Below are 12,398 nucleotides of genomic sequence, written 5' to 3' on the forward strand. Positions count from 1 at the left end.
CCTCGTTGGGCTGTGAGCCTCCTGAGGGTGTGTTCTTGAACACACAGGTAATCAAGGGGTGCGTTCTCGGCCTGGGGTCGTCGAGCTGGTCCTCCTGGGAGCTCAGCCCAACCCCCTCCACTTCAGAGCTGCTTCAATTCCACCTTCCCAGGGCTTCTCCTTCCCTCTTCTCCAACTCCCCCCTCTTGGTTTTTTGGTTTTTGGGTTTTTTTTTGGAGAGATTCGGGGCCCCTCTCACCCTCCCCCATCACAAACTCCGCCTTCAAAGAACCGGGAGCTGCTGAAGGCCCTGGGGCTGCCGTTCCTCTTCCTTCCCTTTCTCCACTCGACTTCGTCTTCCGTCACTGGGGGCCCTCTCTGGGCCGTTTCGACTTCTGGCTTCTTCTCTCTCTTTTGCTCGCCACCCCGCCCCGTGTCACCGGCGGGCCCGGCGCGCCCCGCCTCCGCTCTGTCGCTTTAAGCGGGTCCCCGCCGCCGCGCCGCTCGCTCGCCCCTCCTGGCGCTTGGCGGCTCCTCGCGCCTCTCCCGCTCCTCCTCTCCCGCTCCTCCCGCTCCTCCCGCTCCTCCTCCTCGTCTCCAGCGCCTCCTCGCCGCCCGCTCCGCTCCTCGCAGCCTCCGCGGACCTGCAGCCATGGCCGACATCAAGACGGGCATCTTCGCCAAGAACGTCCAGAAGCGACTCAACCGCGCGCAGGAAAAGGTCAGAAGCGGGCGGCGGGGCAGGTGGCGGGGACGCGGCGGGCAGGGCCGAGCCGGCCGGCGGGAGCGCAGGAGGCCGGGGCCGGGGCCGGGGTCGCGGGGACGCCCTGCCCTCCGCCGCAGCCACTGCAGCAAGGCGGCACCCGGCGCAGCGGGGACCCGGCCGGGAGGCGGGAGCGCCGGGGGCGCGCAGACCCTGGCCCCGGAGGCGCGAGGTCGGTGCGGGTCGCCCAGCTCCCTCGCCCCCCGCGCGGCTGGCCGCCCTCCCCGCTCTCCTGGGCGGGCGCCGGGCACGAGCTGTGGCAGGTGCGGCGGGTCGCCCGCGGCTCCCGGAGCGGAGCAGAGCGGAGCGCGTGTCCCTCGCGTCGCCCGCTCGCCGCGCGCCCGCAGCTCCGGGCGGGAGATTGCGGCGCTGTCCTTGCTCCGGCGGGATTTCCTGGCTGCCTGGATGCAGCAGAAACGAGCGATTTAGCACAGAAGCTACTCCCCCTCAAATCTGTTGGGATTAAGAGGGCTGATCGCGAAAAGCCAAGGGCTTTAGTACAGTACTGTGGAGTGAATCCTGAAGTTCAAAACCGAGATCTGAACACACACTTCCTTCTTCCTTTTTTTTTTTCTTTACTTTTTTTGAGGGGTCCCTCTGTATGTGTATCCCTTGAGACGCCAGTGTCCTTCTCTGGAAGGTCAAAGATAAGTATGACCTGAACCTAACAGTTCTCTGCATATTTCTGCATAGAGGAGGGCGTTTTATTGCATGAAAAAAAAAAAAAAATCCATGTTGCACGGGTTAGGTTACCTGGTGTTTTACCCGCCCCTCAAGATTGGCCACAGTAATTTATTTTTCTCCCTGAGAGGTGGGCACAAGTGAGTGCCAGGTCCAAACCAAGCCCAGTCCGGAGCAGTTGGAGAGATACGGTACCAGGCACTGGCCTGGCCTGGCTTCCCTGCCGACTGCTTGTCATCAAGTCCTAGCCAGCAATGAGGTCTTCATTTGTGTCCTGGGCAAAGGACATTTATATTGTAGCTTAAGCATTGTACTTGAAAATGGACACCGGCTCAGGAGCCCCGTGGTTTGTGTCAGTTCAACTGTGTCCTCTTTCACGTGGAAGTATTTTCTGTCCCTGGGATTCAGGATGTTTAGCGGCATCCTGTTTTACTGGAAGTCAGATTTGCCGCGTTGCCCACTATGGTGGTGAATTTCCCTTTTCAGACCTAGGCTCAGGCAGTCCCGCAGTTCCCACTGACCCCCAGGAACTGAGCTGAAGGGGACACTGATCCCTTTGCCTGCTGCCACGCGCACAGGCTGGGTGGCTGCCTCTGGTTCCTCCCTTCACACATGCATGCTCTCAATGCAGTAAGAGGATTGTATTTCTTTTAATATCTACCCAAGCTCATCCTGAACTAACAGTGAGCCTCCCCACTGCTACTCCTACAGCAGCTGAATTAGCAAGGCTTTCTGCTCCCTTTCAGTCCCTGGCTACTTGTTCAGAAAGGAGGCAGGATATCCTGGGATCCTGGCCAGGTTTTGTCATCATTTTTCCATGCTTCACTTTATCCTCTTGTAGGTATTCCTCCCCACCCTCCCCCTCTTTCCAAGTAATTATTTGAATTTTGGGTCTGAAGCTTTTCATTGAATCCACTTTCCATCTGTGAAGGAATTTAGTGATACAGTCTGCCTTTTGACATATTAAATTATTTCTTAATCTAGGTCACCAGCTGTTAATATGCCACAAATAACGGAAAAGAAAATGTAACCTGACTCAGAGAACATTCAAGCCCTTATGAATTGTTGAAAGCTCACTTTTTCATTATTAAGGTCAAGTGTGTATTATGATTGCACGTTGTGGATGGTGGTTAATCAAGGTGGTCTAGGGGAGCCTTGCACAGAGCTTTAAGTGTTCTGTTTTCTTCCCCGGGGAAAGCTGTGGATGAAAAGTGCCTGTGTACCTAGTGCAGGGGGTTAAGACACCAAGAGGCTGAGAGTATGGATTCTGCCCCTGGGTAAGTTCTGCACGCCCCCACCCACTACCCCCACCCCACTGAGCCTGTGCAGCGCATGGGAAAAGGGAATGTGGGAATCCAGGTAAAGCAGCCTAGTGGAGCCCAAACAGAAGCCACTGGACAATGGAAAGCAGTGTGTTGCTCTTGCGGACTTCATTAGACATCTCCCCCAGTGATTCCTTTTTGCATCTTCGGTCTCCTCTTTTCTAGACCTCCAATATCATAACGGTATGCCACGTATGTTCTTGAGACCCTTTGCTCTTTGTTTCTACCACCAAATTTTCTCAAAAGAGTGTCCATCCCCTCGACTTGTCTCATCATCTGTACTCCACCTAACAGGATGCACGCATTTTGGCTCCAAATGCATGACTGAAACTACTCTGAGAGGTAACTTATGGCTTTCTATGAATTTAAAATACATTTTTTTTCTTTTTGGAAGTCTTTGAAGGTTCATTGAAGAAAGAATGAAATACACATATAAGGGGAAAAAGACCCCACCAACAAATTAGGACACTCATAAGTTCCGCCAGCCAGAGATTTCACAGTCATTTGATGTGTATCCTAGTACATCTTTTTTCTTTGTGTACATGTACATATTTATACAACATAAACAGGCTTATCCTTTATGGTATTGTAACCTGTTTATTTCACTTTATAATCATGAACATTCTTCAATAGATGTACATATTTTCCATCAGTATTTTAAGTAACTGAACAGTATCGGAATGTGTGGATTTTAATGAATCCCCTATTTTTGGACATTCAGTTCCCAATGTTTCTGAATATAAATATGAATCAGTGAGAAAACTTATAGGGAACATGTGCCCACACACTCTTAAATATCTCCTTAGATAAATTCCTAGAAGAAGAATTACCATGTCAAAGCTATGCTTATTTTTATTATTGCTAGATTGCCTTTCAGAAAGGTTGTATCAATTTACATTCTCAACAGCAGTCCATGAGACGTTTGCCAACACCAGATAATAAAATTTAAAGCACTCTTTAGATGTACCATTGGAAAAAATTAGTTCCAGTTTATTGCTTTTTAAAAAATAAATAAATAAATAAATGTATTTATTTATTGGCTGCATTGGGTCTTCGTTGCTGCACTCAGGCTTTCTCTAGTTGCGCGAGCAGGGGCTACTCTTCATTGTGGTGTGCGGACTCCTCATTGCAGTGGCTTCTCTTGTTGTGGAGCACAGGCTCTTGGCATGTGGGCTTCAGTAGTTGCAGCACACAGTCTCAATAGTTGTGGCTCACAGGCTCTAGAGCGCAGGCTCAATAGTTGTGGCGCACAGGCTTATTTGCTCTGTGGCATGTGGGATCTTCCTGGAGCAGGGATTGAACCCATGTCCCCTGCATTGGCAGGCATATTCTTAACTACTGCGCCACCTAGGAAGTTCCAATTCCTGTTTATTTCATTGGTTTGATTTTTAAAAACTGAATATTTGTTTCTTGCATTTTTATTTTTTTCATTTGTGAATTGCGTGTTTGTATTTTTGCCCATTTTGTGTAGCATCTCCACCTTGTTATTTGTAAAGGCAGAAACTTTATCAATCCAAACATTATTTCTTCCTTTTCTATTTACTTCTTAATTTTTTGAGGATTTTTTTTCTGCTGTAGAGCATATTTATGTTTATATTATGTATGTTTTATATATTATATTTGCTTAAGTCTATTGATTCAATTTTGCATGATTTTTCTTTTGGCTGTTGAATTAGTCAGGATCTTGCCACTTGCAAGTATCAGAAAACTCAATTCAAACAGATTTAAGGGAAAAAGGGGATTTAATTACTAAAAATAAAAATATGGTTCTTGCATATATAAATTTAAATAAGATTTTAATATATAAATATGTTTGTGTTAAGCTATGAGCATATATTTTCTTACATATGTATACTTACAAATATATGTGTGTGTGTTATGTTAACTCATTTGATTCTATGAGATTGGTAGTATTATTCTCATTTTATAGATGAGGAAGAGGTTAAGTGACATGCCCAAGGTCACACAGTATGCAGTAAAGCTGAAGTATGAACCCAAGCAATCCAGTGCTTCCTCATTACACGGTGCTGCCTCTTATCATTATGAAAAGGGCAGGGGAGGACAGCCTTCAGACTTGCGTGGAACCAGGGGCTCAACCACAGACATCAGGGCTCAGGTGTCTTTTTCCTATCTCTCGTCTCTGCTGTCCATCCTGTCAGCCCCATTCTCTTTTGGTGGAAAAAAGGCTGCCAGCAGCTCTAGGCAATAGTATGTCAACATATACAGAGAACTCCTCAGTATAGCCCTCATTGGCCCAAATTGGAGCTTCTGCCTATCCTGGAAGAGAAAAAAATCTCTCTCGACCGAGGGCCAGGGCCATGGGTTGGATTAGGCCTGACTCACAGGCTGCTGAAGCTGGGGTGGAGAAATTTCCCCTCGACCATATGCACTGCTGGTGGAGGAGGCAGGAGAATCAGAGCACAGGAAAGGGAATGGGTGCTGCACTGGCAGAATGAAAAGCGTCCACTGAGGCATATACTTAAAAGGCCTTCTCTGTCCCATGTTTGTATAAATAATCACATATTTAATAATTTACAATTTAGTACTCATTTACTAATTTCCTATCGAGTTAATATATGCACAGTTTAAAAAAATCAAATATTAGTGAAAGGCTTATTATGAAAAATAGCAGTCCCCTGTCTCTTCTTTCCTCAACCGCCAGTCTTGTTTCCCCAGAGGCAGCTATTATTAATCACAAATAAGCTTAAAACTACTTTGGATCTCTCCTTTCATATTTGGTGAAGACAGGTAAAGATTTAGCTCTCTTACATTCATCCTTCTACTTCTGTATCCCTTAATATAGCAAAAATCGTTGATTGCTGAGTATTATATTTTTGAAAAAATTAAAGTATGAAAAAGAATAGATACATGTATGTGTATAACTGAATCACTTTGGTGTACACCTGAAACTAACATAGTTAATCAATGGTACTCCAATATAAAGTAAAAATTAAAAAGCTTACTTGATAATATCAAAAAAGTATAATGTTTGTTGACTAAATTATACAAATCTTAAATAGTCAGCTTGGTGGATTTTTATGTATATGGATTTCTGTATAGCTACCACTCAGATCAAGTTATAGAACATTTAAAAAAAACCTTATTTATTTTATTTATGGCTGCGTTGGGTCTTTGTGGTTGTGTGCAGTCTTTCTCTAGTTGCAACAAGCAGAGGCTACTCTTTGTTGCGGTGCACGGGAGGACTTCTCATTGCAGTGGCTTCTCTTGTTGTGGAGCATGGGCTCTAGGTGCATAGGCTTCAGTAGTTGCAGCATGTGGCTCAGTAGTTGTGGTGCACCGGCTTAGTTGCTCTGCAACAGGTGGGATCTTCTGGGGCGAGGGATCGAACCCATGTCCTCTGCATTGGTAGGTGGATTCTTAACCACTGTACCGCCAGGGGAGTCCCGGAACATTTCTATTATGTATCAGATACCTATCATTTCTCATGTCTGTCCTGTTCTTTGTCTTTTTTAGGTTCATACCTTTTTCATTCCTTTACCATCATTTCCCTGATGAGCATCTTTTCTTGTACAATACTTATTGGTTATTTTGATATCCTTTTTCGCAAAGTGTCTGTTAAAGTCTTTTGCCTACGTGTTTTATTTGGGTTGCTTGTTGTTTTCTTATTGACTTGTAGATGTTCTTTATATATTCAGGATATGAGTCCTTTGTCAGATAGATGTTTTGCAAATATTTTCTCCCAGAAAGTGGCTTGCCTTTTTACTTTCTTAATGGTGCCCTTTGATGAACTGAAGTTTAAAATTTGTATTGTCTTATGTGAAGATTAGGTTTTCCATACAGCTTTGTGTTCCCCTAGAGTTAATAATAGCCTTTTTTTTCATGATTGCTTATTTTTCTATGAACTATTTAGAATTGTTTGTTCCTGCTTCATCAGATCTGTCAAATGCCTATCAATATTATCATCAGAGGTGTAATATATTGGGTAATGCAATTATTTTTTCCAGCTGAAGGACATCCCCCTCAACCCCCTCAGTTTGGAGCCTCTGCCCTTTTGCTGTTACCTGGGCTGATTTTTTTTCTAGGTCTGCTACACAGCTGTCATCCAGGGTCTTTACTTGCCAATGCTGGGGTTGAGGAAGGGACTTGAAGGCTCATCTACTCTGTAATTCCAGGCTTTCAAACTCTCCCCCATTGTCCTTGTCACTTTTAGCAGTACTTGGTAGAACCACATTCTAAGCCAGAGTGTGTTTGTGTGTGTGACTGTGCATTGAGAATTGGGGGCTTTTTCATTGGTTGCCCTGTACAGGCACTTTTAAAAAAGTAGTTTTCTCTGTTTTGCTGAGTTGTTTCCATTCTTCTGTTTGCTTTTCTGCTTCTATAAAATATATTGAACTCTCTCATCCACTAGTCATGCCTCTCCTGTTTTTATCCATATCCACATATGTTCATACCTTTTTTTATTCCTTTATTGTCACTTTTGTTGAGTTTTGGGAGGAGACAGGTATAAACACATACAGTCTGTCTGTTTTTTACTTAAATATTTAATCCCTCTGCGATTTTTTGGTCCATCTTTATTTGTGGAATCCAGTGACATTTATTTGGTCTTAACCCTCCTTGACCTCTATGCAATATTTAAATCAGTGGAGCACTTTAAACATCTTTTAAAATTTAAATTTTTTTCAATGTGACTCTAGTGAGGAGGGAAGCCTTTAGTATAATACTAGCCTTTTTCAGTATTAGATTTTTGTTTTTTGTTTTAGTAAGAGAGTTATGCTATTTAAACTCCAAAGACATACTGTCTGATATTCTTTGTGCCAGTTTATCTGCCCCAAGTGATTATTATATAACAATAGGTGCGATTTTTTTCATGCGTTGTATCTTCCCAAGTAAATTGTAGGTGCTTGAGGACAAGGACCAAGTGTCTTGTGAATTGTATGTATTCAGTGATGATGTATTATTTGACTTTGTATGCTCTTGCTAGTTTACTTCCTATCCCTGCAAACGCATTGTCTGAAAACATCCTTCCACATTATTCTTTCTCTGACTTTTATGAAACTATCATAAAGGTTTCACTGTGTGTCAGTGGCATTTGAATTGTCATTTTGTGGAGGTAGTATATCAAATAAAATAAACTTTATGGATTCTGAGGATGGTAGGAACTCCATCAATATTAGGTTGAACCATGCTAAACTGTTACTTTTGTAAGTCAAACAGTCAAATATTGGTAGAGTCCTGTGTTTAAACCTGGTGTTGACTGTGTGATATGGCAAGAAAAACAATGTAGTCTCCTTCCATGCCTAATTATGTGACATTTGTTGGGTTTTTTAAATTGTTGCCTTGCTGTTGCCCACATTTAGGTTTGTTCTCAAAGGGAGACGTGGGTGGTGTTTGTGTGTGCATGTGCCTGTGTTTATTTACTTATGCAAATTGAATGGGAGAAGGAATACCCTGCTGTGACCAGGAGACTCTTTCCATGGAGCCCAGCACCTTGTCTGTGGAAGAGTAGCTCATATGACCATGTTAACATTTGAGGACTCTTTGGAGACTGAGTCTCTGAAGCACATCCAGGGTTGCCCCTTTTAAGATCATCAGAAGACTTTGTTGTGCATTGTACAAGCTTATACCTTCTCCTCTTCTACTAAGATAATTTTCTCTGGCTGTATTAGGAACTGACAAAATCAAAAATAATTTTGAGGACATTCTTGACAGTAAGGTTTCCTTCTTCATTTTTTTCTTTTGCACATAAACACGCATGTACCCATGCATCCTTCTTTCTCCAGGAGTGAGTACAACAGGGAATCAGAACTGTAGAGACTGAGATTTTAACATTAGTAAAACTTATCATTATCCTTTACAACGTAGCATGTTGTGTGTGTGTGTGTGTGTGTGTGTGTGTGTGTGTGAGAGAGAGGGAGAGAGAGGTCAAGTTTCGAAAAAAAATATTGTGAAGCACTTTGTGAGGGGATGAGTTGAGAAGGCAAAGAGTGTTTAAAAAAAATGTTCTGACTTTTTAAGGTCTAGGAATTTCCAATTGACTTCAAACACAATTTTTAATTTTTCTAGCCATGTAAATTAGGGGCCATCTGCATAGAACTCCCGAGGAAATAAGTGAGCCTGTGGGCTTGTGTGAAGGGCTAACAGATGTAAAGATTTCTTGTGTTGCAGATATAGTTTCCCAGGTAAATGGCTAATGTGTACATAATGGAACTGCCATCATCACAGAGTTCAAGGGGTTCACCCATGAAAGTATGTATAATAAGACTGTAAACACAGTATTGTGCAAAATTAACATGAAAGTAATCACGACTTCCTGAGAACACATCCACAGGCCAACTTTTCATATAGTGAAGCTGGAACTTCATTCTTACTGATTCGAAATCTAAATTTAAGTTTAGTACTTAAGTAGATATAGTTCCTGAATACATATTGAACAAATCTCTTATTAGGAATAATGTTGGATAAAGCCATGAATAAGACCCTAGTTTTGAAATATTTGCTGTGCATAATACAGTTATAAATCAATTTTGATTACCCTGAAGCTGCTTAGAACAGATGTACGAAAATCAGAAAACCATGATTTTGGTCCTTTTCCTCTTGTTCTTGTTTAGTTATTCAGTTGAAAGTTTAGTTCATAAGTGGGAAGAAGCTGAAAAAAACATACATGTACTTGTACATATATATATGTACACACACACACACATATATACACACACATGCACATTTTTTCTATCTTAAAGTGCCTGTAATGATTTAATAAAATACACACGGGCCCATGAATAAATGCACTTTTGTTATGGTACCTAACACTTATTGAGTAAAAGGATGCTAAATTTACATATTCTAATAGTTACATATTCTATTATGAAATCAACCTGGTAAAATTCAGTTATTCACTTAGAATCACTTACCAAGAATCTAGAAGATGCATGCACCCATTGCTCATTGCAGCACTATCTACAGTAGCCAAGCCATGGACCCAACCTAAATGTCCATCAACAGAGGAATGGATAAAGAAGATGTGGTATGTGTATTCAATGGAATATTACTCAAACATAAAAAAGAATGAAATAATGCCATTTGCAGCAATATGGATGGACTTAGAGGTTGTCATACTGAGTGAAGTAAGTCAGAGAAAAATATCATATGATATCACTTATATGTGGAATCTAAAAAAATGGTACAAATGAACTTATTTACAAAATAGAAATAAAGTCACAGATATAGAAAACAAACTTATGGTTACTAAGGATAATGGGGGGGAGGATAAATTGGGAGATTAGGATTGACACATACACACTACTGTATATAAATAGAGGACTAATAAAGACTTACTGTATAGCCCAGGGAGCTCTACTCAGTACTCTGTAATGACCTGTATGGGAAAAGAATCTAAAAAAAGAGTGGATATATGTATATGTATAATTGATTCACTTTGGTATACACCTGAAACTAACACAACATTGTGAATCAACTATACTTCAATAAAAAAAAAAAAAGAATCTAATGCCCGAAAGGCATTTGCTAGATACTTGTAATACAGCATTCGATAAAGACCAGCAGGAGGTGGTAGAGAGACAAACCTCTGAACATACTAAGAATTGCATAGTTATTAATGAAAAATCATAATTAAAAATTCTGTGAGGAGAAAAAAAACATTTAAAAATGTAACTAGGGAACTCACCTAGAGTGAGAGGATTCAACACACCTACCTGAAGCAGGTAGATTTTAAGCTAAGATCCTAAGGATGAATTACAGCTATCCAGGCAAGGGGAGTAGGGTAAGGGATTGGGGCGTATAGGAGTCAGTAAGCATTACAAACACCAGACTCTTTGCCCTTATTAAAAATAAGATAAAAATAAGAGCTGCAGAATATAGATATCAGTTAGCATTGGCTTTTTTTTTTAATATTTACTTATCTGGTTGCGCCAAGTCTTAGTTGCAGCACGTGGGCTCATTAGTTGCAGCACGTGGGCTCGTTAGTTGTGGCATGTGGGCTCCTTAGTAGTGGCACGCAAACTCTTAGTTGCAGCACGCATGTGGGATCTAGTTCCCTGACCAGGGATCAAACTCGGACTCCCTGCATTGGGAGTGCAGAGTTTAATCCACTGCACCACCAGGGGAGTCCCTCGCATTGGCTTTATAAATGATCTCTTCTACCACTTGTAAATTTATCAAAATGGCAAAGTGGACCCTAATTTGGGATGGTCCTTTCATAGTTGCAATCCTCTTTTTTGTGTGATCAGATTTTTACTCTCACATGTTGAAGGGTCCTTCTGGGGCAGAGTTCCCCCTTGGTACAGAGGCAGGATACTGGCTCAGAGCTGACTTGCCCTCTGAATGATCAGTCATACAAAGATCCCTTTGTATAACGGCAGTAAACTGCAGCCTAATCTACTTTCGTGGATTTGTAGGGTCTCTTATAACAAGCCATCATAAATTCAAAATAAAAATGAAAACCCTTATAAAATTGTTTTTTAAAAATTTTTATTTAATTAAAGTAATTAATTTATTAGTTGCTTTGGGTCTTTGTTGCTGCACATGGGCTTTCTTTAGTTGTGGTGAGCAGGGCCTACTCTTCATTGCGGTGCGTGCCTTCTAAAATTCTTAAAATGTCATACATCTGGAAAGATTAGTTTATCTTTAAAAGGTTTGAATGCACTTAGATTCCCAACTTTTAATGAGAGAGAGAGAGAGAAAAGAGAGAACACGCGTGGTTAAGGCTGGCACCAACTTGCCTCAATTATGTTGTAGGCATTGACTTGATTATTTTGCAGGCTGTGGTCTTGAATTTAGGAATAATGTGAGATGATTTGCAGCTTGGGAAGAATCTTAAATTTGGAAGAGAATCTTTTGTAGCAGGCAGTCTCTTCCTCTACCTAGTAATGACTGCTAACGGTTGAGTAGCATAGATGACCCAAGCCTTGGAAGGAGCTCCCATTTTGTGGTAGCACAGCCTGAACTGGGTGATACCTTTCACATGCCCTAGAATTCCTCAATATTTGAGACATCTGTATGAGAAATCCTGCCTCTTTAACCTACATATTTCTATAGCAAAAAATTTGCTTCCCACCTGCTCTCTGTTCAGTGGGTTCTTCTCTGAGTCTCTAGGAAAATGATGTCTAGACTTTTCTTCCTGTCCCTCTAGGAAATGCATGTAACCATGGGGACCACTAGCGTTATGAAACCTGGTACGTGAGAGGGCTCTCCTGGGGACCTATATTGGCCTGTGGTTGCTCCTGTTAGGCACAGGGAGTGAATCTAGAAATCAAGTGCCTCCAGAGTAGTATTTTCTCAATAGTCAGGAATATTTAGGGAGTGGGCGAGTTAAGAACACAGATTCCTGGGCCTATTTTCAAACTTACCAGAGTCTTTTATCAAGATTTGGGAATACACATTTTTAATAAGTTCCTCGGGTAATTCTGAGGCTTAATAAAGTCACAAAAGGACCCTGCTTTAGAGAAGATGCTGTGGTTGAGATTTTGTGATGGTTATGAGCTCCTAGGTCCACTTCAGGGTTATAATTTGGAGAGTAAGGCTTTCTTCCATCTGGTGACTATAAATTTATCTCCAGTGTAGTAGAGAAAGGTGAAAAGCAGTGCCCTGTGAAATGCTTAAAAATATCCTTATGCTTAAAATAGCCTACTTAAATTTCAAAGGAATCAGTTTTGCGGAGGTCAAATTGGAGATGTTTC

At 42.0% G+C, this 12,398-nt stretch overlaps 1 protein-coding gene across 1 annotated transcript in view; it reads left to right on the plus strand.

Annotated features, from left to right (window-relative positions):
- Positions 1–631: 631 nt before the first annotated feature.
- Positions 632–12,398, plus strand: part of AMPH (amphiphysin) — a 204,369-nt gene continuing 192,602 nt past the window's right edge. The window contains exon 1 of the mRNA XM_057731632.1: positions 632–700. Coding sequence (XP_057587615.1) covers positions 632–700 — 69 coding nt within the window. The remainder of the gene's footprint in view (positions 701–12,398) is intronic.

Source organism: Hippopotamus amphibius, chromosome 4 (genome assembly GCF_030028045.1).
Source record: "Hippopotamus amphibius kiboko isolate mHipAmp2 chromosome 4, mHipAmp2.hap2, whole genome shotgun sequence".
Lineage (NCBI taxonomy): Eukaryota > Metazoa > Chordata > Mammalia > Artiodactyla > Hippopotamidae > Hippopotamus > Hippopotamus amphibius.